Raw genomic sequence first — 27,223 nt, 5'->3', positions numbered from 1 at the left:
TCTTGATTTTGGCTCAGGTCATGATCTCACCTGTAGTTCGAGCCCCACATCAGGTTCTGCGCTAACAGCATGAAGCCTGCTTGGGATTCTCTCTCTCTCTCTCTCTCAAAATAAAGAAATAAACTTAAAAAAAAAAAAAAAAAGGTATGTGGACTGACCCGACATTCACTGCAGCATTATTTACAGTGGCCAAGACATGGAAACGCCTAAGTGTTCACTGAAGGATCAATGGATAAAGATGTGAGATATATATATATTTCCCAGTCATAAAAAAGAAGGCAATTCTATTTATGACAGCAGTGGATGGATCTTGAGGGCATTAAGCTAAGTGTTAAGTCAGACAGTAAAAGATAAACACTGGATGGTGTTGCCTATGTGTGAAATCTAAAACAAATGACCTGAACTCATAGAACAGATAGGTGGTTGCCAGAAGTAGGCATGGTGGGATAGGGAGTCAAAGGTACAAACTTCCGGTTATAAAAGAAATATGTCATGGGGATGTAATGTATAGTGTGGTGTTGCATATTGTAAAGTATTGCTATTGGAAAGTTGCTAAGAGAGTAATCTTAAAGAGTTCTCAATACAAGAAAAAAAATTGTGACTATGTTCAGTGATGGATGTTAATAAGCTAAACTTACTGTAGTGATCATTTTGCAATATGTACGTGTATGCAGTGCATACATGTATCAAACCAGAATATTGTACATCTAACACTAATACAATATCATATATCAATTATATCTCAGGTTTTTAAAATGCCATGTTAACCTGTGGAGAAAAAAGAAAGAAAAAAATGTACATGAAGCTCCTGTGGCTGGCTTGCTGCATAAGACCTTAGGGAGGATAGAAATGTCTGATGGCAATTTCAATTAGAAGATCTGCTATGTGGCTTATGACAGAAATCTTCTCTTTGGTTCGTATAACCTACAGTAAACTCTACATTGCTCAGCAAATACTCCTGGAGTGTATTTACTTTAAGTAAAGTATGGAAGTGCCAGATGCCATCTTAGCAACCAAAGGAAGCCTAAGGTGAATCAAAATACCACACTTTTTGGGGGTGAGAGATTGCACAGGGTGACACCTTGTCTGCCAGTGGTGGGAAAGTCTACAATTAGGAAAGCTTTTCACTTGACAGCACTTAAAACACTTTTTATTCTGGACATTTTCAAGCATATATATATATGTATTGTATATATATGTATGAAAGAAGAGTAGGATAAATATTTGATGTGTTGGGTGGGTGCCTGGGTAGCTCAATAGGTTAAGCATCTGACTCTTGTTATTGGCTCAGGTCATGATCTTGCAGTTGTGGGATGGAGACTCACATCAGGCTCTGCACTGGGCATGGTGCCTACTTGGGATTCTCTCTCTCTTCTTTCTCTGCCCCTCCCCCACTCACTCCCCCCCAAAATAAATAAAAATAAACATTTAAAAAAAGAATCTTTATGTGTCAACTATACTTAAAAAAAAAAGGCTTTCAAAATTAAAAAAAGAAAGAAAAAAAAAAAAAGACTCTCCATGTACCCGTCATTCAACTTTAACATTTTAACAAACTTGGGTTCATTTTTTTAAAAAAATCATATTGAATTTTTCATGAAGCTGTATTTAAAGACACAAGAAATGTGGAGGATGTTCATTTTTAATAGCAGTCATTTTAGAGAACAGCATGGGAAATATACTTCTTTTTCAATAAACTGGATATTAAAAAGGTCTTGAAGCCATTGGAAGCCATATGATTAGTTGAATTAGTTTCTCAGATTTGGAGTGAGATAGCACAGCAGGTGCAGTGTGTCATTCCAGCATTTCTTTCACCACATTGTGAATATGACCTGTAGAAATCAGGAAAAAAAAAAAAAGGAAAGAAAAGAAAAGAGAGAATGAATGAACAAATCAGGACTTATCAGTTTCTTTCTTTATATTATCTTGTTCCAAAAATCGAAACTTCTGTTCCACCTCAACCCTACTGCCAAATTGTTACATATTTAAAATTTACATCAAATCATGGTCCTTGCTTCAGTACAATCTATTAGAAAGAATCACAATCACCAGTTAAGATTCACATGAATCTCCTAGGTGAAGGCCTCATTATGCTTCCTTGCTTGAAAGTTGCATTGAGTTATTCTTCCACAATATTTATTAAGTGCCTACTGAGTGTCAGGCACTGTCGCTAGGTGGTTGAGGGAACCAATAGAATACTCTGTAGATTGCCAGAGTTAATTTCTGTTATCAAATGTCAATGAATCATCAACCATGCCAAGGTAAGAGTCTCCAAAGGGCAGAGAACACTAACCAATCTTTTTCATTGACCGGATGACTATACCAGTAAACTGTCACATCCTCCTTCCCTTAGGGCTACTTTGGCATCAGGTTCTGAGTCAAGTTATTAACACAGGCCTTTTAACAAACGTCAGTGCTTGGAAAGAGAGATAATAGTCAATTCTCAGCAGGTAGAGTAAAGGAGGAAGAGGGATGATAAGAAAACTCCCCATCTTGACTCTGCATCTCAGTCATTGAGGGTTGAAAGCAATTGGGAGACAAATGCTCGGATACTAAAATGGTATGAAAATGCAACATGAAATGAACTAAAATGCTCATGGAGAGGACATTGTTTTGTGGAGCATGTGGCAAAATAACTAAAAAAGGACAGATTGGGCCAGTGACAACTTATTATGCACATGAATGTACCATCCTAATCAAACATTCTCAAAGGCCTCTTGGGAGATAGGATTTTATAGATAATAGCCATTTCCACGTGAAAACTAAACATTAATTGCAAATTCCACGGGGACTGGCAATAAGAGATTGAAAGACAGGACAAGTAAACTATTACCTGCTTGCCTGAGAGAAACAGGAACTCAGACGATTAAAAATGTGAGTAGGGGAGCTTAGGAAACCAGGTAAATGAGCAGTTACCCAATTTTGATAACATAGTCACGAAACAGTCAGTAACTCTTCTTCATAGTGGGGGCTTTGGGAATTTGGCATAACTGGGTGAATTGTCCACACTTATAGAGACTAAAAACTAGCTTCCCATCACTTTGGAGGAAGGATTGTTATATTAACATTCTGATGTCATCAAGAACACAGAGCACATTACGCAGTCACGTTTAGTAGAACACCTGAACTGGTTACTGTTGGTAACAGTAGATCTAGGAACCATACTTAGGGAAATGAAGGTCTGGTCGCATACATATCTCGACTACCTTAAGTCATGGTCTAGTTAAGATATACGTGGTTGATATGTGGCGTGCTCACTTGGCGCATCACACAGCCACCCCTCCTGTGGCAGACAACCTAAAAAATCCCAGAATTCATTGTTATCCTATCAGATTTAGCCCTGTCAAACCATGGAAGCTGACTACCGACTGTTGGTGTGGCCTGGCAATTAAAAATCATTTGTCCCCCATTTTGTAAGGGATGTTTCATGTGTTTGTGAGAGAAGACCAAGGAAATAAAAGATGTTATTGAGAATTTGTTTTGTTACTCCTAAATCAAAGAATTCCCAACAACTTACCAAGTTGTAAGCCCTTTTTAGAAAGCATTCATTGCTTTTCTTTTCTCAATATCTCGCTTGAGTTGGCAAAGGGTGCAATGAGGGAAACATCCCAGCCATAGGAAATCACTGCAAATAGATCCCTGTGGAAAAACAAGCAGTGGGTCAACATATATCCCATAAATACATTCACACAATTCCTTGCATTTGTATAGTTTTTCAAAACTCTTTAAAAGGTACATTGGGGGCATCTGGGTGGCTCAGTCGGTTAAGTGTCTGACTCTTAATTTCAGCTCAGATCATGATCTCATGGTTCTTGGGTTTGAGTCCTGTGTTGGGCTCTGAGCTGAGCATGAAGACTGCTTGGGATTCTCTCTCTCTCTCTCTCTCTCTCTCTTTCTTTCTGACCCTCCCCTGCTTTTGCTCTCTCTCTCAAAATCAATAAAACAAACATTTAAAAAAGGTACATTGTATGTTACTGCTTTATCATGAGAATTCTGTGACATTATCCTTATTTTTCTGATGACCAAGTGAAGCTAAATGACTTGTTCAGATCACATAACAAATTGGTGGCAGCTCTTGGTCTTTCTTTTTTCAAGCCAGTGCCCTTGTGACACTATGTCAAATGATCTGCAGTTTACAACTATAGCCCGAGTCCTCTGTCATCTCTTCTAAAATGCTTCCCTTTAAAGCCGATTGTGAAATGCACAAATTTTCTGTAGCTTGCAAGTAGTGCCAGACCAGGCCCCACACTGCATCCCTCTGGCCAATTTCGTTGACCTCTCCCAAGTTCTGCAAAGGGGGGGTGTTAGGAGAAAAGGAGATACGCAAATTATCGGGAAAAGAAGAAAGTAATGAATATTGTTTGGCAAACCATGGTATGGAGTACTTTGCAAGGATTTGGGGGCCTTCTCAATGGAAGGGTCCAGTTGGGTCCTCAATGACCTTCTGGGAGACATGCCCTTGAAAGGACGCCTATTCTGGTGCAGGAGACACTGGGTGAACAATTCCAACATTCACATGTTCTATGACCTTAAGCCTTTCTCATTTTCTCATATATATGGTTTCCATATCTATAAAGGGAGGTAACAATTCCTGTACCACAGGAGTTTGCAAGTAGTAAATGAGTAAATATACATCAGAATAATATCCCAGCAAGTAGTAGTACAATCAGTAGTTGTTTCTTTCTTTTCTTCCTCCTTCTCTCTTATTCCCTGGCCAAAGGGATGCTTTCTTGACTGTGTCCATGAAGCGGGGGGGGGGGGGGGGTGCAGATCAGAGAGGCTGCATTGTACCAGCCCCATAAAAGTTTGCATGGATATGAAAGAGAAACAAAGCAGAGAGCCTGAATGATACAAATCAGTCCAGGGAATTATTTTTAGGTCTGTTCTAAGGAGGAAATAGAGATACACTGTCTATAAATATATTGCTTCATTGTACATCGAGGAACCATACCTTATCCTAGAATCCTAGAACTAGGAATCATCTTGCACAACTTCCTCATGACAGATGAGAAAACTGACACCACCAAATGACTTAGCAGAGAGTCAAACAGTTTGCTATATGTTGAGTGTTTCCTAACCCCTTATCTCCAGGATCCAGCTAAGTTCCCCTTCCTATATTCCATGTTGAGGTTTTGGGTTGCTTTGAGAATCTTACCCTCACACCATATGCATAAGTACATATGAATGACACTTTGCATGCAATTCAGGAAGTTCAAGGTCAGGGCACAAAATTAAGAACCTCTGTGTGTTATGCTGCCTTAAGAATAGCATGAATGAGAGCAGCCTCACTTGCAGCTGCTGAGCAAGTCAGGCAGCTGAGCAAGCACGCAGGAGAAATGAGTCAGGCTCTGAACACACCTCTGCCCTGTGAAACAACTGAGTGATTCTCGAAGAAAAGAACAGAAGTAAAAGTAGTTGTTTACCAAGCACTTATTTAAAAATTTTTTTTTAATGTTTATTATTACTTAAAAAAAAATTTTTTTTTAACGTTTACTTATTTTTGAGACAGAGAGAGACAGAGCATGAACGGGGGAGGGTCAGACAGAGAGGGAGACACAGAATCTGAAACAGGCTCCAGGCTCTGAGCTGTCAGCACAGAGCCTGACGCGGGGCTCGAACTCACAGACTGTGAGATTGTGACCCGAGCCGAAGTCAGACGCTTAACCGACTGAGCCACTCAGGCGCCCCAATGTTTATTATTTTTTAGAGAGAGACAGAGACACAGAGCAAGCAGGGCAGAGGCAGAGAGAGGGAGACACAGAATCCGAAGCAGGCTCCAGGCTCTGAGCTCTCTCAGCACAGAGCCAAACGCGGGGCTCAAACTCACAGACCGCGAGATCATCTGTAGCTGGCCGCCCAAACTACTGAGCCACCCAGGCGCCCCTACTGAGCACTTATTAATTGCCAGATCCTGTGCTATAGATAGTATATACATTGTCCATACATTATTTCACATGACTCTTACTACACCACCAAGGGGAGATATCATCATGACCATTCAATCAGTGAGGGGGCTGAGGCGTAGGGGGATTAAGAACTTGCTCCTGTTTCTATGGGAGCAGTGATTGGGGCAGAGGCTAAGTTTTCAGGAAAAAAATCCATCACGTCACTTCTTTGTTTAAAACATTTCAATGGCTTCTCTGCTCACTCAGAGTAACAGCTAAAGTTCTTATAATGGTCTTCAAGGCCCTAGAAGTTCTAACTCTTGCTCTGATGTCATCTTTTTCTATGACATCCTACCCTCACCCCCTCACTCTCTCTATACCTACCTCCCTAGCCCCTTGCAGTTTCTGGAGCATTCCAGATAAACTCTACTTTAAAAGTCTTTAGTGGTGCCCTTCCCTCTGCCTGGCTGAAGACCCCCAGGTGGGTCAATTTCTCATCCTTTTAGGTCTTTACTTTTGTACCAAGGCCTTCCCTGATAACCATACTTAAAATTAGAACTCCCTTTCTAAAAATGTGGATGAGTATTGAATTGTGTTGAATGCTTTTTTTGGCATCAGTTGAGATGATCATATGGCTTTTCTTTTTGAATCTATAAATAGAGTATTCTGATACTGAACCATCTTTGCATTCCTGGGATAAACCTTGTTTAGATGAAAATACATTTTATGATGCTGAAAATAAAATAAAATTAGAATGCTTCAACACTCTTTATTCCTCATCTTGGCTTTATTTTTTCTGTACCACTCATCAGCACCCTATAAAGTGTTTACTTAGTCACACTGTGGCCATCTTCTCCTATTAGAATGTAAGCTCTGCCATTGACAGCCATCATAGTAACAATTGATCCAGGTGAGAATCGTCAATGGCTATTATTCCTTGTGGGTGAAGGTTTGATGAGGAATAAAATATTTATATCTCTCACCAAGGTGCTTACACATTATAGAGGGGAAAAAGGCAACATTACCGTCGAGAATCCTAGCAGACGCTATATCTTAACTAAGTAATCAAATTAAACCACCATAATGGGATACACCGATGTCATGTGCCTCTTGACATGAAGCACAGCACATATTGGGTGAGTTCTGTGGAGGTTCTGCCAAAGTGTAAAACCTGTCTAACCATGAAGACAAATTTGACACACCAAATTGAGGGGTAGTCTACAAAATAACTGATCTGTACTTGGGAGGAAAAAAAGACAGGGAAAGAGTGAGACACTATTCCCTATTGTAGGAGACTAACTAGGAGTGACAGTTACACTCCTAGTGAAACAAATGTGTGATTTGAAACACTCCCTGAAACAAATGTGTGATTCCAGATGGATTTTCTTCTCATCCAAAGAATGTTAATTGGGTTAATTGGTAAAGTTTAAATAAGATCCACGTATTAGCTGATAGTGTTGTATCAGTGTTAAATTCCTGATTTTGATCATTATGTTATGGTTATATAAATGAACGTCCTTGCTATTAAGAAATGCATGCTGTAACAGAGGTAATAGGACATCAAGTTTGTAATTTCCTCTCAATGTTTTGGAAAAAATAAAACAGAATGGACAGAGAGGTAGAGGAAAGAGTAAATAAAGCAAAGGTGGCAAGATTTTAGTATTTGGGGAATGTGGGTGAAGGGCATTCAGGAATTCTTTGTATTATTTCTTTTTTGTTGTTGTATTATTTCTGCAAGTTTTAAGTCTGAAACTATGTGCAAATAAAGCTCTCAAAAACATAAGAAGAAAAAGGATGTAAGCTACACGCAGACAGGGCTTTTGATTTGCTTTGTTCACTGAGGTGTCTCTAGCTTCTGGAATCGGCATGTCCGATGTACGGGATAAATCCCTGTTGAATGAATGAATACGATAGGACTTAGCCAGTGTCCAGATGCTCAATAATCACTTTTGAATGAATGAACACTGGCTTAGAAGGCAGACGTGCCAGCTGTGAAAGGATCCACTACACCCCCATTTCTCCCCACGGCTTTCTAACTGTGGCTCAGCCTGCAGATTTGTAGGGTCCTATGTCTGACTCTGAGTAAAGCCAGGAGAGGCTAAGGGCCCTCCGTTCCTCACCTACTCACCTCCAGCAACTGTTTCAGGGACATACCTACTGGAACAATTTAAGATTGTGGTACTAATTTGTTCCATGGTGTCCGTGGCAGCACAGCCCCTGGTAATCACATGACACATTTAGGACAGGAGTGGAGAAAAGATCAGGGCCAAGCCATGAAGGCAAGGTGGGCAATCACACAGTTGTGGTCAGACTGAAGGGAACCCTCTGGTATCTGGGCTCACGCCTCACCGTGCACGCGGGTGACTTACCGGGATGCCATATCGCGTCCGATACAAGGTCCTCATGGCGACACTCGCTCCGCACAGACAGCATTCGTTCATGTCAGAGGCGATCTGACAGGAAAGGCATAGGGGAAAGAAGGTCCCACAGAGGCCTGGGTGCAGGGAGGAAGGGGGGGAAGCCACACAGAAGAGTTAGTGAAAGTCACCATGCTTTCAATGAAATCACACCTCTTTCAAAAAGATGTTGGCTCAGGAAATGACTTTAATGGGGACTCAGAGAAAACAATGTTGTCACCTGGCTCTCAGTGTCTTGCTTCTAGAGCCGGCTATCCAGGAACTGGGGATAATTTGTGAGTCATTATTACCAGGTCAGATTTAATTGCAAAAGCTCCTGCCTTGCCAGTCTGAGATTGTTCCCATTATCTTTCTTCCCTGCCCTTGTTACATTTGGGTCACGCTTGCAGAGGAAGTTTGTGGCGTCAGGATGTCTGAGAAGCCGTGGAAAAACCATGGGAGGGTGTTTAGGGGCAGAAAACACTGAGTAAAGAAATCATTACAAAGAGCAGAAATAGTTTCTAGGTGGTCATTCAGGCAAAAGGAGGGCACTGTCCTCATCATGTGGATGGAAGCAAGCAGGAATTAAGGGATATGTGTATTGGTAGTTTAAAAAGTTGAGTGCAATTTCACTGTAAAGAGTCTCTGTAAGGCAGAGAAAGGGCTTAAGAAAATAGAAACAGGGGGACCTGGGTGGCTCAGTCGGTTAAGCGGCCGACTTCAGCTCAGGTCATGATCTCGCTCGTGAATTTGAGCCCCGCGTCGGGCTCTGTGCTGACTGCTCAGAGCCTGGAGCCTGTTTCAAATTCTGTGTCTCCCTCTCTCTCTGACCCTCCCCTGTTCATGCTCTGTCTCTCTCTGTCTCAAAAATAAATAAATGTTTAAAAAAATAATAAAAAAAAGAAAATAGAAACAAACAGGAAACTGTTCTCAAATATGCTTTGAGTAAAAATCTGTTTTGAAAAGTTCTGGGATGGAGTTCTGGTATGATAAGAGAGTCTGTGGTTTCTTGATTGATTGTTTTTAAGCAAAAGGCTATCTCCAAAGAACCTGGCAGAACTTCCATCACATACAAAAAAGGAGGCCATTTTTCACACACAATGGAAAGATGAACCCCACAGAGGATGTCTGCAACCCATACGGCATGAGACTCTGAAATAAGAAAAGGTTTCTCACATAAACAGTGTGTTTTGTTGTAGAAAAGAATTAGATTTCAGTAAAGCTAAAAACCCGCAAGGCTTCCTGAAATGGAACAATGACAAGAGTCGCAAGAACATCACTGAAAGCTGGGAAACACAGGACGGCATTGTAGGTAAAAGGAGAAGTAAATAGAAGACAAACCAGACCGATATGTCAAGAACATGGTGATACTAAGAGGTGGAAAATTGCAAAAGGTGATCGATCTAAGCAAGGATCACAAACTCAAGGTCGCACAGCTAAAATGAGTGAAATAGATTGAGACAAAAAACACAGAATAGACAATGGTGGACATAAATACATATGGCAAACTAGAATGAGAATCTCCTTCAGTGGGATTAGCTCATGCTAAGCAGCAGCAGACCCCCACCATGTGTGCTGAAGGCTCATCTCTCCATATTTTCCGATTTCCAAGAGAAGCTGGAAATCTACATTGGGAGGCCAGATTTTTATGTGAAATCTGATTTTATATGTTTCCTAGTATTTTTAAAGTAATGCTTGAAGAGAAGTCATTCTGTACAGGACAAACAAAACATATCTGGGGGCTAAATCCACCCACGGGCTTGCAGCTTGTGACTTCTGAGTTGACCATAAAGCAGAAGCTCAATGGCAGGATGAGTAGATGAGTTTTATTAGGTCAGAAACCTGTATTATGGGAGCCGAGGAGGAACAATAACACATGTACTTACAAATCCCCAGGTCATCACAGCAGTCAAATACACCAGATTGCCAGTCACTATGCATCACACCCCCGGTCCCATATCCTGGCTGTGAAACAACGGGATTCATTTTTAAGGCTAAGTTCCGAAGGGCACTGCCTGTGAAAACAAACCCAAAAAAGTATTAAACGCCTGCCTGTATTGGTTGGATATCACGCAGATTCCAGTTGAGAAGACATTTCATCACATTTCTCCTAATTAGGGGTGGCCACACTCAACTGACTTAACAAGACATTTCCAGATATTGTCGATACTAGGCAATTAGAAACATCAAGGAGATGGGGTGAGGGCTCCTTTCACAGGTTTTCTGGGGAGGTTTATAGCCCCTTTCTCTGATTTTTTTCTCTTTTTATTGGCAAGAGGATTTTTTTCTTCTTTTTTCAAGACAACCATCCTGAACAATATCTATTTTGCGTATGAGGTGTTTTATTTAATAGTAATTCTAATAACTTTTACAAAGCTATTGCACAGAGGGGCGCCTGGGTGGTTCAGTCGGTTAAGCGTCCAACTTTGGTTCAGGTCATGATCTCACAGTTTGTGGGTTTAAGCCCCGTTTCGGGCTCTGTGCTGACAGCTCAGAACCTGGAGCCTGCTTCGGATTCTGTGTCTCCCTCTCTGTGCGCCCCACACCCCATACTCTGTCTCTGTCTCTGTCTCTCTCTCAAAAATAAATAAAAAAACATAAAAAGAATCCAAAGCTATTGCACAGACATTATCTCAGTTTCTCCTTAAGAGAACTTTGTGAGATAGAGTTCTTTACTTCTCCAAAAAATTGCCATCACACAGATGCTTCTAGCTAATGTCAGCCCTCATTGCATAATTACTAGTGGTGTCCTGATAGCTAACAGATGTCTTGAGTTACTTAAAAAAAAAACGATTAATTTTTTAAAATGTTTATTTATTCTTGAGAGAGAGAGAGAGAGAGAGAGAGAGAGAATGAATGCGGGAGGGGCAGAGAGAGAGAGAGGGAGACACAGTATCTGAAGCAGGCTCCAGGCTCTGAGCTGTCAGCACACAGCCTGACGTGGGGCTCAAACCCATGAACTGTGAGATCATGACCTGAGCCAAAGTCGGTCGCTATCTCAACTGAGCTACCCAGGCACCCCCAAAAATGATTATTTTTTTGTGTGTGATATCGTCAGTCCAGAATCTGAAAAAAAAGGGTGAGGGGGGTGGTGCTTCAAGCTTCCACAGAAAAATGCAACAGTTGAAAAACCACTAAGGAATAGTGTCCCTTGAACAAAGTGGTACCTATACTTTTCAGATTTCATCAAGTGATCAAGTGAAGTCTCCTGAGCTTTAACCAGTCAGAACTCCCAAGGGAGGGAATGTGTTTGGTTTCACAACGACTAATGTTAAAGCTTTCTTCTTTACTACTTCATATCTAACCATATGCAGTGCTCTGTAGCCTTGGCCCCTGTTCACCTGCAACGTTTCCCTTAACCAGGTGCAAGGCCCCGTTATCTGTCCACCTGTTCCTCCACGTTGTCAGGGAAGGCCCCAGTCAAAGATGCTCCCACTTGCAGGGCACCTGGGTCACTCAGTTGGTTAAGCGTCCGACTTCGGCTCGGGTCATGATTTCACAGCTTGTGAGTTCGAGCCCCACATCAGGCTTTGTGCTGACAGCTCAGAGCCTGGAGCCTGCTTCAGATTCTGTGTCTCCCTCTCCCTCTCTCTCTGCCCCTCCCCTGCTTGTGCTCTCTCTCTCTCTCTCTCTCTCTCTCAAAAATAAACATTAAAAAGAAAAGATGCTCCCACCATGCATCTCAGTCCTGGCTGTGCACTAGGTTCATCCTTAGTGCTTGGCTGCGAAACACATGTGCTTGATTCTGATTCACTAGCTGGGGTGGACCCTGGGTGAGTAACATTTTAAGAGGCAATTGTGAAGCAGACAGCAATGGAGATCTGATTTACAGGTCTCTCTCAGCCTTTGCCAGTCTTCTCATCTCTTCCTCTGCCCTGCTCTTTTTCCTGATTGATTTTGTATATGCTGAAATCCATGGCTGTGATCAGTTGATTCCCCCAACAGGTGAGTCCTTATAAAAGGGGTGGAGGTTTTGACTCGGTGATCAGTCGGTTAAGCGTCCAACCTCGGCTCAGGTCATGATCTCTCAGTCAGTGTGTTCAAGCCCTGTGTCGGGCTCTGTGCTGACAGCTCAGAGCCTGGAACCCGCTTTGGATTCTGTGCCTCCCTCTCTCTCTGCTCCTCCCCTGCTCGCTCTGTGTGTGTCTCTCTCTCAAACGTGAACATCAAAAAAAATTAAACAAAAGGTGGGGGTGGAGGTTTTATGGAATAATAAAAGCCAAGGCACTTTGGACTGCCTTGGAAAGGTGCCTCTAATATTTATTATCGAGAACCTGCTTTATGACACAAAGGGAAAACCACCAGGTTGAGAAGGCTCTATATTTACTGTCAAATCACATTAGGAACTATGTTGAAAGTGCAGGGCTAGATAGATATTTCATTGGGGTCCAAAGGTCTTTCTCCTCTCTGATTATGTAGGAGGATTATGATACCTTTCCTACCACCGTCTAATTAGAGCGGGCACACAGTGTGAGCTCAATCTATTATCCAAGAAATAGTTACAGAATGTGAATAAATTGTGCAGGTAGTGGGCTGCTCAGTATGGAATGCTATAGATATACTTCTGGCCTCAAGGATGAATTATCCATTACCTTCAAAATATATACTGGAAAAATCATTACAGACAAAATGTACGCATAGCTGTGGCTGCTGCGTGTGTATCATTAAAGAAAGAAGTATACCAATAAGTCTATATTCTTTTTTTTTTGAAAAAATTTTAATGTTTATTTTTGAGAGAGAGAAAGAGAGAGCGTGTGAGCTTGTGAGCGGGGGGAGGGGCAGAGAGAGAGGGAGACACAAAATCCGAAGCAGGCTCCAGGCTCTGAGCTGTCAGCACAGAGCCCAGCACGGGGTTTGAACCTACGAACCACGAGATCGTGACCTCTGAGCCGGAGTCAGATGCTTAACAGACTGAGCGACCCAGGTGCCCTAACATCTTTAAAATGGGTATAATACCACTTTTCTCATGGTTTGTTGTATTGCAGTCATCTCTAAGACTATGTCAATAGACTATGTCTATTAAGCACTGTGCTTCCTGTATGCCAGTGACCTGACATATGCTCCCCTGTGTCTATTTTAGACTAAACGTTGCTAAGTAGCAAGGATAGTGCGTGGGGTCACAGCTCCAGAAGGCTAATGACAGTGTGGTGCTAAAGTAAACAATGGGGTAGGAATCTCAAGGCTTGGATTTTATTTATTTATTTTTTTAAGTTTATTTATTTATTTGGAGAGAGAGAGAGAGAGAGAGAGCTGGGGATTGGGCAGAGAGAGAGGGAGAGAGAGAGAATCCCAAACAGGCTCCACACTGTCAGCGCAGAGCCCAACATGGGGCTGAAACCCATGAACCTCGAGATCAAGATCTGAGCCAAAATCAAGACTTGGACATTCAACTGACTGAGCCACCCAGGCACCCCTAAAGGCTTGGATTTTAGTCATTGCTGGTATTTGGCAGGCTCAAGTAAGATCAAGTTTGAAAACTGCAAACTACCATATACATGAGGGAGAATCTAAAGAGAGTCTCAGTGGCAAGAAAGCAGATGGAAAAAAACCTGAATGTGATATGTTGCCAATATAACAACGGCTGATGTTCGCAAGGAGCATTCTACTTTCCAAAGTGTGTTCATGTTTGATCTCTAGTTAACCCTGATCTCTGTTTAATATTCCCAGCACACTGAAGCACTCAGGGAATAAAGGCTGGTAAGACGCTTTCTACTGCAGACATGAAAATGGAGGCAGAGAGGTTACATGCCAGAGCCAAGGAAAGTCAGGATCACTAGTCCAACCTCTTTAATTTATAGATGAGGGAAATGAGGTTTGTCTCGAAGATGGAGTGTTGCCCTGCACCCTCTTCCCCGTCTTTCAGGGAAAAGACATGGGGACACCTCACAAGAAACATTATGGAAACCCAAAGATGGGAAGGTGGACCAGACAGCAGGATCCAGTGGTTTCCATCATGGACACTGGCCAGACTCCAGCTCCACAGTCAGTAGCTAATGACCTTGGGGGAGTTACTTCCCTTCCATGTGCCTCATTGTCCTGAATCTGTGAAATGGGGATATGCACACTACATAGTAACAAAGCTGTCAGGTGCCTTAAATAATATCTGAAAAGCTCTTAGAGTGGTGGCTGGCATGGGATAAATTCTTCCTGAGTAGTAGTTACACTAAAGAGAGTACTTGGTCCTGGAGGGAAACAAGTAGAATCCCCACCCCTCCTTTACACTCTCCTATATATTGTAAGACAAGGGCATTTCTTCTACGAGGCCACAGATGAAAGGGAAAGAAACAGAAAGTCACGTGTCTGCAGTAACAGAGTGGCAGGGCTGGGATTTAAATTCAGTTCTTGGGACTCTAAAGCTTTCATTATTATTTCCACAGACTCTACCAGTCTGGGATTATAATCTTGCCAGCCAAAGCAAACAAGACCTGCTCAGGAAGAAAAGGTAACTTCTACTGCCCATCACTAAAGGTGCTCCAAAGTCAGAATCATAATCTTCAAAATAGCCCTTTCATTTATTTTTTATTATTTTTTAGGTTTATTTGTTTATTTTGAGAGAGACAGAGACAGTGCGAGTGGGGAAGGGGCAGAGAGAGAATCCCAAGCAGGATCCACACTACCAGCGCAGAGCCCGATGCGGAGCTTGAACTCACGAAACCGTGAGTGAGATCATGACCTGAGCTAAAACCAAGAGTCGGACACTTAACTGACTGAGCCAAAATTGTCTTTTAAAAATAACTTTTGGTCAGGGCACCTGGGTGGCTCATTTGGTTGGGCATGCGACTCTTGGTTTCGGCATGGGTCATGATCTCCTAGTTCATGGGTTTGAGCCTCGCATTAAGCTCTGTACTGACAGCTCAGAGCCTGCTTGGGATTCTCTCTCTCTCTCTCTCTCCCTCTCGGCCCCTCCCCTGCTCTCTCTCTCTCAAAATAAATAAACAAACATTAAGAAACAAAAAAAAGAACTTTTGTTCAATCCACAGTTGTCACTGTCAGTCCAGAGTTCTTTCGGTTGGGCTTCTTTGACCTTTACGTGAATATGGACATGCTTCACAAATTCTCCACCTGTAATCTTTGGGATCCAGTTTCTTTACTTTAGGGACACGTTTAGGGTCAGAGTAGAAGGATCTGCCTGGTTCTCAATTTCAGACACTCTCTAAACATGAATGAGTTCAAGTCATATTCACCCCTACACTATCACACCCCAGAATTGTACAGATTGCTGGGATACGCCAATACCTAAGATTTAAACAATTTGACTATTAGGTCTTTCACATAATTTTAGCAGAGAGATGTCTTGTAGTTCTTTCCCACAGATCTAACACATAGTTCCGTGAATAAGGAAACCACACATGTACTCCATAAGGTGTTTCCAACAATGTAGGTCTGCAGAGAAAAAAGCCCCATCAGGACAGACCTCAACTCTTTCAGTAAACATCTAATTGAAGTGCAATATACATGTAGTCAAATACAGAGCTCATAAGCATGATTGATGAATTTAACAGTGAACAGTCCTTGTAACCACAGACTAGTTCAAGAAGAAGGACATTACCAGCACCACAGAAGCCCTCCTGAACTCTCTTAGGAACTCATACCCCTCTGCCCAACTTCTACTTTGTCTTTAAACACCAGAGCCTCGCTTTGCCTGCTTTTGAGACTTACATATATTTAATTATATGCACTATTTATTCTTCTGTGTCTGGCTTCTTTTGCTCAAATTTAAGATTGTGAGATTCAACCATGTCGTGTATAGCAATAATTCACTTATTCTCATTGTCATATAATAAATCATCCTATAGATATACACGACTTATTTATCCACGCTACCATTGTATTGTTTCTAGTTTGGACTATTAGAAATGGGATAGCAGTGCTATGAACATTCTTGTACCCATCTTTAGGTGGACCAGGTATGTATTTCAGTTGTGTCTACATCTAGGAGTAGAATTGCTGGGCCCTAGGGTTGGTAGAAAGTATCAAACAGTATTGTGAAGTAGTGGTACCAATTTACACTCCCATCAGTAAAGGATGAGAGTTCTATTTGCCCCATGTCCTTGGAATACGTGTTGGTACCACCATCTTTCATTTTACCCATAGGTTGCTACAGAAGCTGGGAAGCAGAAGCCTAGGCCTAAGACTCAGAAAAGCAGAAATTAGGGTTCAACGATGGAACAGGGTTGCCGCCTTTAGGGAAATTAATAAAGGAGATTCTGTTAAATTTGAATAAGTGAGACTCAAGCAATATTTGAGACATACTTACACTAAAAAGTTTTTCATCCATTAGTTGAAATTCAAATTTAACCGGGCATTTTGCATTTATTTGGACAGTTGCGAGAATGATTTTGGAATTAGATAATTCCACGGTGGGGGGCAGTTCCTGCCTCCCAGTTTACAGGATTGGGATTGGTGTCAGGGAGGCCAGAACAAAGAGGCTTCCCTAAGGTTGTGCAGGAAGCTGTCTCCCACCCCCCACAGAGTGGGGGAGGCCAAAGGACACTAACGGTGGTCATGATTTATTACTTCTATCTAAATTCTTACAAGAGCATTTCCTCTGGGAATGCAGTTGTTTATTCATGGATAAGGGAAGGAAACGGAAATTTGAGCAGTTTCTACTGCCAGATTTCATGTTAAGCAATCTTAGGTATGTGAGGGGATTCTAGTTTCATAATAATCTTTTCTCCTAATTTGAAACCAAATACTTGGAGCAGTGCAGCCAGGTTCCCAGGTGGGTGAGCTAAAGCTGAAGTCCATGCTCTTCCATTCGACCAAGTCCTATCTTTAAGAAGGAGTCCAACTGATTGGCCCAGGGCCTGCATGGGCTCCATTTTCTCCACCAGTCTCAGCTATGCTCTTGGGATCCGCCAAACTGCTGAATGTCACTTGACTTGAGTTTCCCTAGTCCCCTCATTCCCTCTGTTTCCATCCTGCCTTTCTCCTCTACCTCCTTCCAGCTCTCAGCTTTCTGCCAGATCATTCCATGGGTTGTATGCAACCCATTTCTGGAAAAGCAAAGTAAATAACCTCAATTGGGAAAGCCCCTGCTTTGAGTCACTTGGAGCTTCTCCAGCACCCAAACAGCCCCCAGCAGGCCTGTTTTTTAGTGCTGGGTCTCATCTGCATCTGGAACTAGTTGTCCCACTCCCCTGCGTCTCAAGCAGAATTATGCAGTCTCTGCATCACATGGGGACTCTGACTTTGCACCTGTTGTGTGTAGACCAGAAAATGCCATTCCAAAATATGCCTCTCTGGCATAAGAGTTATTTTTAGTTGATTATTTTGAGAGACAGCACACATAGGAGAAGCTCTGAAAACAAGGAAGTTACCCAGTAAGGGAAATTTACATTTATAAGGGGACATCTCCATTTGTAAGTGTCCCCTTCTCATAGCAGGAAGAGAGGGATGATTCTGTACCACAAGAAACTCTTATCAATGGAAAAAGTATGGACTCAAATCTTCATTACAAACCTTAACCTTGTTTACCTGCTCCCCTCCCCAAAATTGGCTTTCCCTACACTTTCTCTCCAGTGCCTTTAGCTGAAAGCTGGTGTGTAAGCCCAAATTCTAAGCCACCTCTGAGAGTTATTCATTTTCCTGCATATCTCCTGTGTACATGAGATATATGCATAATAAACTTCTGTTTTTTCTCTTCTTAATCCGTATTTTGTTTCAGGGGCCCCAGTTGAGAACTTGGAAACATAGAGGATAAATTATTTTTCATCTCCTACAAAATCATTTCTGAAATTTTAGCCAAACCATGGAAACTCTCAGTTATAAGGAAATTTTAAAATGATTATGCATCATTGAAAGTATAACATTTCTGAATTTAAACTAAATAATATCTGGAAACAAAAAGCCTTTGGTCACTGTCTGGGGTGGTAGGGTAATGTGGGGAGGTCATTCTGCACAACTTAGTGAAGCCTCCATGGTAGGCCATAGGTGAGGATATATCCCTTCTGCATATTATAGACTCGGAGTGGGGAAAGGAGGTTTACCAGTATCTGACTTCTCGGTTTCCCTCCCTCCCCAGACACATTCAGATCCTGCTCCTCCAGGGAATCTTCCTCCTTGAGCTTCTCCAGCACCCAGAAACCACAACAGGCCTGCCATTAGTCCTGGGTCTGAGTCTGCATCTGGAGTCAGTTATCTGGATTGCCTACAGAACCCTGCATTGTCTGTATCACAGTACGATCCTTGGATGATGTACCACCAATCGCATCATTTCTGAAATGTTAGCCCGAACAACAAAAACTATGTTATATGTAAAAGTAAAAATGATTGTGTATAATTGAAGGTATGGCATTTCCTAATTTTAGCTAAATAATGTCTATTTTTAACATTTATTTATTTTGAGAGTGAGAGCATGAGCAGGGGAGGGGCAGAGAGAGACGGAGAGAAAGAATCCCAAGCAGGCTCTGAACTATCAGTGCAGATCCCAACGTGGGGTTCCATCCCTTTGACCGTGAACTCATGACCTGAGCCAAAAAGAAGAGTCAGACACCTAACTGAACCACCCAGGCGCCCCTAAACTAAATAATTTTTATAACCAAAAAGCCACTCCAAAACACTTTCCCTTTTGTTAAAAATGGTGCTTATGCTTGGTAATCCTTTAAAAACGTTCTTTTTAATGTTTATTTTTGAGAGAGAGAGAGAGCACTTGAGTGAGCACGAGTGGGGCAGGGGCAGAGACAGAGGGAGACACAGAATCTGAAGCAGGCTGTAGGCTCTGAGCTGTCAGCACAGAGCCCAACATGGGGCTTGAACTCATGAACCGTGAGATCATGACCTGAGCCAAAGTCAGATGCTTAACTTACAGAGCCACCCAGGTGCCTCTCATGTTTGCTTGGTAATCCATAAATGAGGAGCCTCTCAGGAGTATTTATTTATTTGATAGTGCTTGGGAATTTTCCTGACACCAGGAGAGTCCGTTATCCTCCTTTCATCAAGGAAGTAAAGGTTCTTACTAAAACCTTGAACTGGGGCAAAGGTCAGGGATAAAGAACAGTGATATATTGGAACCTCCCAGGTCTCTGTTGTCATTCTCCCACACTCCTTCTTCGGTGACCTAATTCATTCAGCTTCTTCTCTACTTTTATCTTAAAATTTGTTAATGTGCTCTCAGGCGTAAGTGGTTCTAGGGGAAGAATGCCTTTTCATTCCCAAACTGGTCACCTTCAGGAAATGATCCACCCTATTTTTCCAGTCCTTTGATTACCACTTCCTTCCCTTCTCAGGCCACTTTGCACACCACTCTTCAGGAATTCCCTCCGCCCTGTTCCTGCTGTGAGACCCTGCCCCTTGTTTCCCTACTTACCCGTTAAGCTCTCATGTCAAATGCCACCTCCTCCATGAAGCCGTTCCTAATCCTCCAAGTTGGATTTGCCTGTCTTCCTACTCACCCTTGCTCAACTCTCTCATGATGTGGCACAGAGCCCACTGGACATAGGGGTCAGCACACTGGGCATGAGCCACACTATTGATACTTGGCTGCCTCTAAAAGCCAATAACAGTGCCTCGACTTCCTTCTCCCCAGGGTCATCGGGGAAGCTCTCAGAAGCTATATCAGCTTCAGATATGAGACTCAGATATGTGCAAACTGAACACTTACATTTCTTATTTTGTTTTGTTTTGTTTTGTTTTTTCATTTGCAGGTTTTCTGAGGGTGAAAGTGGATTCCAGTTATCTGCATCCCCCAAAGACAGTGACTTGCACATAGCCTAGAAAATACTAAGTGTTGGGGTTCAGGATACACCACTCTAAAATATGGCAAGTTGGCATGTTGACTGTATTAAGCCAAAGGAGTTGGAGAAAATGGCAGAGGCTGGAAGGTCATTTGACCTCTTTTTCTTGCCCTTCTTCCCTAAAAGTAGGAGATAAATCTATCATGGGCAAGGTACCTCCCCAGTACCAGGAACTGCTATTGACGTCCAGTGGAGAGAGGCCAAGGGTACCACTCCCCATTCTTTCTTCCTAATCCTCCATTTAATCCCCCTTTCCTGCCAACAATAAATTATTTGGCCCAATAGTGTCAAGGCTGAGAAACTCTTGATTAATACTCTCATCCTGTTCTTACAAAGATTTGAGCGTCTTACAAACTTACAAATATAACAAGATGTAACATGGAAAATGAAGAAATTGGGCACAGGGAAAGTAAAGTCTGAAGCAAATTTAGCACATGCTTTAAAATTTCTGTATATTGCTGGACATGGGCTACAAATAAAATTCTGAGTTTCCCAACAGGCAAAGCAAAGAGGGAACATAAACATTTAGGGAACTGACCATGTCTATAAAATAAGAACAGATTGAGACCTAGAGAAATCTCTCATCAAGGTCCTCAAAAAGGAGATGATATATGACAGGTGGTGGTCAAAGCCTTTAACAGAATCTCTACAATAAATAGAACAGTGACTTTCATGAACTTATTTCCTAGTATAGGGTTAAAGCACAATTCTGGAGTAGACTCACTGAAAGCAATCTATGAGAAACTAAAATGATCCCAGCAAACTACTTATCCCCCTGATCATCTGGATGATTCAGGATTAAAAATCAAATTTTGTAGATTGTTCAGAGAAACACTGGATGTATATTCTCGGACAACCCTCCATGAGTATTTTAACCAGCTACGATATGGTAAGAATTGGGCAGCAATGGGGCTGAATTAAAAGTGTTTGGTGAGAACCAGAGTTCCGATTCCCCATGAAGGTTGCTTATCATGCATAGGAACAGGGATGCAGAAAGGAAGGCATTTAAGGCAAATGTACTGTCATCAAAATTAAATGAAGCAGTCAAGACACACACCTGAATAGAAGGCCACCCTAGTGTAGCACAGACTGAGTTAACAGCCATCCTAACTCAAAGTGCAGATAAGTTAAAAGCATATTTATGAGAAGCCTGTGTTTTCCTCAGACACCAGTTCTAGGCCTTCCCTGGGGGGGAAGCTGAGAAGCAAAAAATGGCCAACAAAGTCTACATACAACTGACATTTGAATGACCCATTTAAAAGAAGCATATAGCGTTTTGTTAAGAGGTACATCTTTTGCATGTGCTGATGAATTGCATGTGACCATAGGAGTGATCAAAGTTCCAAAGTTGTGTACCATAGAACCGCGAAAATGCTTATGTCAGGTGTTAATGAAACCCACCCACTGTGACAATAAAAGAAGGCAGTAAAACACTCTTGGAGTACAATTTTAGGGAACCAATTTCCTGGTCAGTACTATGGAGATAAAAGAATTGCAACATGGAATCTTAGATAATGTAATGAGTTGACCTTTTAAAAATACCAACCACTTGGCTCCACTCTGATTCTGCGGACCCACTGCCTGGGCAAAGGGGTTAGTGGCCTTGGAACCGATATTTTTAATGTGTCCCAGGTGGCTCCAAGATGTGGTGAGGGTTGCAAATCGCTGTGTTAAAGAAAGTCCATCCGAAATGATGATTTGAGTATTGAAGTAGTGGCACTTAAGGCTTTTACACAAAAATAAAACACATATTTCCCCCCAATTTCAAATTTCTCCTACCACTTACATTTTTACTGCAAATACATATAGTTATAAAAATGTAGCCAAAATAATATGCTCAGTGAAGATACTCTAACAATCACAAAAAGATCAAAAGAAAAAAATCTCTGGTAAATCTACCATACAAAGTTAACCTTACTGAAATTTGTGATGCAATGTCCGTGTATTGAGCCCAGCAAAAACCAATGCATGTACAGGACCATGTTTTAATGAAGATTCTTTTTTTTTTTTTTTTTAATTTTTTTTTTTTTCAACGTTTTTTATTTTTATTTTTGGGACAGAGAGAGACAGAGCATGAACGGGGGAGGGGCAGAGAGAGAGGGAGACACAGAATCGGAAACAGGCTCCAGGCTCCGAGCCATCAGCCCAGAGCCTGACGCGGGGCTCGAACTCACGGACCGGACCGCGAGATCGTGACCTGGCTGAAGTCGGACGCTTAACCGACTGCGCCACCCAGGCGCCCCAATGAAGGTTCTTTTAAATTAAGCGATAAATCCATTTCTCCTACAGTATAGAGAAGGTTACTCCCCTTGCTGTTCAACACTTGGGGAGCAGGTGTTCACCTCTTGTAGAAATGGTACCCAATCATTGTGCTCCAGCTCAGGATTGTTATTCTCTGATTAGCTAAGACCCTTACTATGACTCTTGGATGGGTGTAAAAGAGCAGAGAGGGCTTTTCTTTCTAAGAAACAATTTAGTTGGAGTTTTTCCAGCTCATCCCACAATTCATTTCAATCTGCATAATTAAAGGTTGAAATACTATTAATTGAGGGGTGCCTGGGTGGCTCAGTCCGTTAAGCATCTGACTTCAGCTCAGGCCATGGTCTCATGGTTCATGAGTTCAAGCCCTACATGGAGCTCTGTACTGACAGTAATGCTTGGGATTCTCTCTCTCTCTCCCTCTCTTTCTGCTCCTCCATGACTGGTGCTTTCTCTCTCTCTCAAAATAAATAAATAAACTTGAAAAAAAAATAAAGAAATACAATTAACTGACTGAATCAATTTTTGAGTTAACTTTAAAGTCCTAATTCATATGCAAAGACCCTGACATCCCTCAACTTAAAACCAGATTTCTCACTTAGGTAATGGTCTGTTTCCTCAGACTGGTGCCTTGCCTTTATTCTGTTTCTCTCTTCAAGTCTTTCTGGAACTCTGTCTCCACGAGGAGCTCAGCAAAGAGGAATCCCAAAAGGAGAAGAGGGTATCACCAGCTCCTGGATTTGCAGAGGGCTTGGCTCCCCCATATCTGGTATAGCATATCTGGTGTCTGGTCACATCCACAGTATAGCAGCCTTGTAGATGTCTTAGACTTAATAGTTCGGCTAACAGAACTAGAAGACTTATGAAGCATGCACTCGATTTTAAATCTTGCTGTGACTCATATTTGAATTGTAATTACCTGTCCTTTTTAATTATGTGGGCCTAAGATCCCTTACCTGGTAAGTCAATACAGCTAGCTAACAGCTGCATCCACGTCAGTACAGAACATCTTGAACAGACTTTATTTTTTAAAAAAATGTGTTTGGTAAACAGTCAAGTTTGTCAAATGATTTTAAATTTTATTTTATGGTGGGTGGGTAGAAGCATTTCTCCCTCCACACCCCTATCCCCTATCCCCAATGCTAACTACTCATACTGGTGATGGAAATAAGGCTCAGATAGTGCTGGTCCTTAGCCACAAAATCAATAATCAAAACTTCCAGATTGTTGAATTTGGATGGTGTCAGTAACTTAAAACTTGAGCAGGACCCATCCAGTACTTTATAAGAAAACAACAAAACCATTGCAAATGCTTTCATTGGTATAAATAGGTCTCAAAATTTCAATGAGAATACAGTCACTTGTGGCCATGGAACACTTAAATGATGACAAATTTAGTTCAGGGAAGAGGCAGCAGACTATACAAACACTTGATTATAATGGTTTTTTTTTTTTTTTAAAAGCCTCCAGATGTACTCTTCCAAAACATTGTCTATGTGCTAAAAGGGTCATCCATTAAATCCACATCTGTCTCCATTTTCACTACCCCCAAGTTAAACCCAAGAGAGCATCAATGCAATGTTAAGTGCAGATTTCTCAGTAAAATTGATGGCCACCCATGGAATGCCTGCTCAGTCCTCTGGGCTTCCTGTACATTTTGCTAACACATCAAGTGCTCCCAAGGTTGGTTACCTACCAGGAGGTAAATGAAGCACATCCTTAGGGCACCAATAAAGCTGGGCCAATAAAGTAAAATAAATGAGAGAAAATTTTAGAAAAATATTTAGCCTCCTTGCTCAAATAAATGTAATCCTTGAGGGAAATAATCATAATGATATTGGACTTCACCCTTATTTACGTATGAGAGGGTGTGGACAGGTAGCACATCATATATATTTCAGTGCATTTAAGACATTTAAAGATGTCTGTCTGGTCCTGGATATTTTTAAGGTAAGCTGTTCTCACGTCCTTCTCCTCTTCTGGAGTCAGAGACATAACTCCACTCAACTTTTTATCCCACCACAGGGCCTGGAGCAGAGCAGACGCTCAATGGGTATTTTTTCTTTTTTAAAACATCTGAATGAAAAATGTATGAATATAGAAATTGTAAGTTTCATACACATAATTTTAAAGTCTTTAGTCTAGACATCTAGATGTCAGAAATACCATTTATAACAAATGTGCTTTTCTTAGGGGCTGGATATAAGAGGAAGGGAAAAAAGTTTCTTTTTTCCTTTTCCTCTAAATCATGCCAGTGAGAAAAGCTAATCATTCCCTCGACAGGGAAAATACTGAGAGCTGCCTTGGTGTTACTGCTGATAATAACAATGCTACAAATCAGGAAAGGTAACAAGTGGCCAGATCCCAACAATTTCAAAAAAATTGGGTTTTTTTCCCCCTAACAAAACAGAGACATTTAGAGTTAATTCTGACAGTAATGATAAACCTCAAAATGATGGAAAGCAGAATCATGCCTCCTTACTAGCAAAACTAATTCCAACAGCAAATCCTGAAACCAATCATAAAACAAGAAACTTTCTAGAAGCAATTTAAAATATTATGTTTAAACACACGAGTCTTAATGGTAATATGATGATTTCTTCTTTAAGGATAAAAAATATTTTTTTCCTCATAGAAATGTATCTTCTAGTAGCACATTTTAAAGAAACAGTCATGATATACCTAAGCTCTTAAGAGTCACTACAGCCAAATTTAAAAGACAATTGCATATTGCAGACATATGCTTTTTAAAAAAAATTCGGTGAGACACATGATGAATACCTACCATTCAATTCTGCCCTGGCTTGTGTTAATTACATGGTAAGAATTTACTAGCTTTATAGTTTCTTACTTTTTTAATAATTTTTTTTTTCTTTTTAAAGAAGATGGTAAAGAGAAAAGTTACACAACTAAAACGTATTACTTTGTATCGCAATAATACTTACCACACTCTGATTAACTACAGAGGACAGCAGCCCGGGTCAAACTGGAGAAGCCTCAGGAACACGACTGCTTTGTTGGCTTCAGCCTTAGGGCTGGAGTCAGCGAGGGAGGGGTTAGGGGTGGGGAAAATTAGGAGGTGGGGACTGCAATCTTGTGGGAATTGTCTCTTTGCCTTGGGGGTCAATGTTCTTCTATTTAAGAAAATACACACTGCATTTAATTTCATTATATTATTTTCTGTGACATTTGCCTGACACCATGGTGAGATTTATTTATGATTAGACAACAACATGTTTTATGAAGATCCAAGGCTTGTTTATTTATTTAGGGTTTCTCTAATTTATTGACTCCCCAAGGCATTTAAGGGGCATGAAATGCATTTGAAGGTAAGCATTGGGCAGCTGGTCTGAGGTCTCAGAAATGCTGAAGAGATATGTAACCTTCCTTCTGGCTGGATTGTTGGGACTTACATTCTTAGCTAAGGAGCTGGATGAGAATATCTCTTGAAGGGTAGGGGGCAGAGCAGGGATGTGGTCAGTGGCAAGCTGATGCCACCTGCCTGGTGCCAGCGTGGAGCCTGGTTTCTCAAAAGCGAGACCAACGTCCATCTCACAACTTTATAGTGAATGAAGGATGCAGAGGGCCTGAGCAGGGAGGAGAGCAAGAGGAGGGATTTAACTAAAAATCCTAATAGGAAACAGCAGCTCTTTGGAATTGGGCGGGGGAAGGGAAGAGGGAATGATTCACTTAAGGAATCATTAGAGAGGCACATAAATACACAATATATAAAACCTCAATTGCTTCCAGGTTGCTGACTAAAAATGTGTTAGCTTAGCCAAGGTTAAAATGTCCTTAATTCCTATTGGTGTGACCCTAATGAGTTGTACTTTCTGTCATGGTGTTTGAACATAAAGCTTGAATGACTCACATCACTTACACTGTTTTCTGCTCCCCCAGGTTAGAGGTATGTACAGAGGGAGTTGTTCCTGGAGGCACAAGATAAGTGGGAAAGGGTTCATGAGTGCTCACTTATCTCTGAGGGACATTTGCCTAGACTATTAACATTTCACATGTACCGCTGGGTACACTATCGGTATAAAATGCTATCTTATTTCAGAACCTTACCGTGCGAGCAATAGTCACTGCACACATAGGCCACTTGATAAAAAAGATAGGCGATGTCATGCCTGTCCTGGAAGAGCTCACAGCCGGGGAAGGTAGACACACTGCACAGACCGTATAGAAAATATCCTTGGCATTTTACAAAGCAAGAGGCCATCAAGTTCTAGGCCACTGACTGGCTCTTGGGCAGATCTCTTTAAAGAAAAAAAAAAAGGTGGTGGTTTACTGAGGACCTGCTATGTGCCAAGCACAGAATTGTTTCATTTTGAGGAATGTATCAGTTATATTAGTTGTTTTTATCCTCCTAATAAAGACAAAGAAACAGAGTGCCTTGGCCAAGGGCCCTGGAGCAGATAATCTGGGACTGTGAAACTTGAGCCCAGGCCCACGTTTTGTCACTATTCTTAACTATAAATGGTGGTAAAAGTATTAAGTGTGTTGACCGTGGTGAGCATTAAACGAGATAATAGGAGGGAGGGATGTGGCCACGGGAAAGGTGTGCATTAGAGAGCTGTGTTTCACTCCTCCCTTGTCATCCCTGCCCTTCCTCACGACTCCACTCCAGTCCCCTAAGTACCCTCTCCTCCACCTGCCTTGGACGTTGCACCTGCCTAGCCCCTCAGCTGGACGCTGAGCCCTTTGGAGAAGGTAGGGCTTTGTCATCAGCATGACTTTACAGTTGGGGCGACACCAGGCAAAGGCATGTAATTCAGGATCTCGCAGAATAACATTAAAGTGTTTTTAGAGTTATAGTCTAAGCCAGCCGCTCGTGAACAGGAAAAGGAATCTATCTATCAAGTGGAGAAGGATCTAGGTCTGGGGGATTTTGCCCATTTATGCCAATCAAGCAATTAAAAGAAGCTCACCAGGTCATCTGTGATTGGGG

At 41.7% G+C, this 27,223-nt stretch overlaps 1 protein-coding gene and 1 non-coding gene across 4 annotated transcripts; both read right to left on the bottom strand.

The window, feature by feature from the left end:
• Nucleotides 1-1,621: 1,621 nt before the first annotated feature.
• Nucleotides 1,622-26,509, bottom strand: LOC131507381 (placenta-specific gene 8 protein-like). 3 transcript variants are annotated; one of them, XM_058722089.1, is made up of 5 exons: nucleotides 26,341-26,509; nucleotides 10,165-10,293; nucleotides 8,252-8,376; nucleotides 3,515-3,636; nucleotides 1,622-1,829 (listed from the first exon to the last, which is right to left on the bottom strand). In XM_058722089.1, the coding sequence occupies exons 1-4, from the start codon at nucleotides 26,492-26,494 to the stop codon at nucleotides 3,532-3,534; spliced, it is 513 nt and encodes a 170-aa protein (XP_058578072.1). In that variant the 5' UTR covers nucleotides 26,495-26,509; the 3' UTR covers nucleotides 1,622-1,829; nucleotides 3,515-3,531. The 3 variants fall into 3 exon arrangements, with proteins under 3 accessions (XP_058578072.1, XP_058578074.1, XP_058578073.1); XM_058722091.1 differs by lacking the exon at nucleotides 26,341-26,509 and adding an exon at nucleotides 25,218-25,313; XM_058722090.1 differs by lacking the exon at nucleotides 26,341-26,509 and adding an exon at nucleotides 25,218-25,307 and having other exon boundaries at nucleotides 10,165-10,289.
• On the bottom strand, nucleotides 15,566-15,698 carry LOC131508262 (small nucleolar RNA SNORA18). The gene has a single exon (XR_009259960.1). It is a non-coding gene; the product is annotated as a small nucleolar RNA SNORA18 (small nucleolar RNA).
• Nucleotides 26,510-27,223: the final 714 nt, after the last annotated feature.

This window comes from Neofelis nebulosa, chromosome 3, assembly GCF_028018385.1.
Source record: "Neofelis nebulosa isolate mNeoNeb1 chromosome 3, mNeoNeb1.pri, whole genome shotgun sequence".
Lineage (NCBI taxonomy): Eukaryota > Metazoa > Chordata > Mammalia > Carnivora > Felidae > Neofelis > Neofelis nebulosa.
This window is presented reverse-complemented; position numbering and strand designations above follow the sequence as displayed.